Source organism: Palaemon carinicauda, chromosome 16, assembly GCF_036898095.1.
Source record: "Palaemon carinicauda isolate YSFRI2023 chromosome 16, ASM3689809v2, whole genome shotgun sequence".
Taxonomy (NCBI): Eukaryota; Metazoa; Arthropoda; class Malacostraca; order Decapoda; family Palaemonidae; genus Palaemon; species Palaemon carinicauda.
This window is the reverse complement of record NC_090740.1, coordinates 30,763,718-30,765,803: the sequence shown is the minus strand read 5'-3', so window position 1 is coordinate 30,765,803 and position 2,086 is coordinate 30,763,718. Positions and strand designations below refer to the sequence as shown.

At 40.5% G+C, this 2,086-nt stretch overlaps 1 protein-coding gene across 1 annotated transcript in view; it reads right to left on the bottom strand.

Moving 5' to 3' along the window:
• Window positions 1-692: 692 nt before the first annotated feature.
• The window catches only part of LOC137655238 (putative leucine-rich repeat-containing protein DDB_G0290503), a 54,334-nt gene continuing 52,940 nt past the window's right edge, over window positions 693-2,086 (bottom strand). The window contains exon 5 of the mRNA XM_068389122.1: window positions 693-1,515. Coding sequence (XP_068245223.1) covers window positions 693-1,515 — 823 coding nt within the window. The remainder of the gene's footprint in view (window positions 1,516-2,086) is intronic.

Genomic DNA, 2,086 nt, shown 5'->3' with positions numbered 1-2,086 from the left:
CGGCATCTTATATGAAAGCTAATGATTAAATTCTCACAGAATTTAAAACATTTACGAATTTACGAATTTCTGACTCGCAAATGAAATATAAAAACTTCATTGAAGCCATTTTCCCTCTCCTCTGTCATTCATGAGCAGCCTTTAAACAAGACTATCGCCATCCTATATGAAAGCCAAAGCTTCAAATTCGAACAGCATCATATTTACGAATTTCTGATTCGCAAATGAATTCTAAAAACTTCATTGAAAAGGTTCACAGTCTACGTGTTGATTGCAATGCAGTTTGGATATATTTTGATTGGAGAAATTTGTTGACTTGTTTACCAGTGAGTGACGTCCGTAACTTGAAATGTTTAAAGTTGAACGAATGTGTAAGTTTCCAGTACACTCGATTTTAAAATGAGTTACAGTGCGCGATGAAGCTACACATTTGATTTCCACCAGCCGAATCTAAAAGCTAAATTTCAAAATGTAAATAAACTCCATGTTTGTTGTTCTTTCGCTTTGCATGTAGCACGTGATTTGGAATGCTAAGTGTTATTATTATTATTATTATTATTATTATTATTATTATTATTATTATTAACAGTAATATCATTATTTGCAAAATCATTTATGTACAATCCATCATTATTGCAAAGTAGGTGAATATGCTGTTCTGTTGAACAGGTAGACATAAGTCTCGTTTCATCTTATCTGTTACTTGGCGGTTTAACAACGTAACCTTCGTCGTAGAAATTGTCGTCATTAAAGTCGTCATCGTCGAAACCGTCGTTGTCAGAGTTGTGGTCGTCGAAGTCGTTGACGTCGTCGTTGAAGTCGTTGACGTTATCCTCGAAGTCGTTGACGTTGTCGTCGAAGTCGTTGACGTCATCGTCCAAGTCGTTGATGTCATTGTCAAAGTCGTTAACGTCATCGTCCAAGTCGTTGACGTCGTCGTCCAAGTCGTTAACGTCGTCGTCGAAATCGTTGACGTCGTCGTCGAAGTCGTTGACGTCGTCGTCCAAGTCGTTGACGTCGTCGTCTAAGTCGTTGACGTCGTCGTCGAAATCGTTGACGTCGTCGTCCAAGTCGTTGACGTCGTCGTCGAAGTCGTTGACGTCGTCGTCCAAGTCGTTGACGTCGTCGTCCAAGTCGTTGACGTCGTCGTCCAAGTCGTTGACGTCGTCGTCCAAGTCGTTGACGTCGTCGTCCAAGTCATTGACGTTGTCGTCCAGGTCGTTGACGTTGTTGTCAAAGTCGTTGACGTCATTGTCGAAGTCGTTGACGTCGTCGTCCAAGTTGTTGACATCGTCGTCCAAGTTGTTGACGTCGTTGTCCAAGTCGTTAACGTCATCGTCGAAGTCGTTGACGTCACCGTCGAAGTCATTGACGTCATCGTCGAAGTCATTGACATCGTCGTCCAAGTCGTTAATGTTGTCGTCCAAATCGTTGACGTCATCGTCGAAGTTTTTGACGTCGTCGTCCAAGTCGTTGACGTTGTCGTCCAAGTCATTGACGTCGTCGTCCAAATAGCTGACGTCGTCGTCCAAGTCGTTGACGTCGTCGTCAAAGTCATTGACATCGTCGTCCAAGTTATTGACGTCATCGTCGAAGTCGTTAACGTCGTCGTCCAAGTCGTTGACATCGTCGTTGAAGTCGTTAAGTCATCGTCGAAGTCGTGAGCGCTATGGAACACTGCTCCTGGAAACCTTAACATATATCACCCCAGTGACTGGCATCAAAATGAATCTTTGGACACTAAAACAAACTTAATAAAAAGCTTTTTAACACAGTATATGTGTATTTTCTATAGTTTTTTATTTATTCTTTACTTCAATTCATTCATTCATTCATTCTAAATATTTTGCCGTGATATTGGACGGGTCGCGTACACTAATAAAAGAAGACTGATGAAAACAATAAATGAAAAAAGCTCAACTTAGGAAAGTTCCAACATCTTAACCAAGTACGTAATAGTGTATAAAAAGAAAGCAACAAATTGTGGCATGATGATTAATAAAATACTTCAAAATGGATATTTCTTATTGGTCAATATAAGAGTAAAATGTCCTAGCCATAGGTCAATACCCCAAGTTGGCCGGAA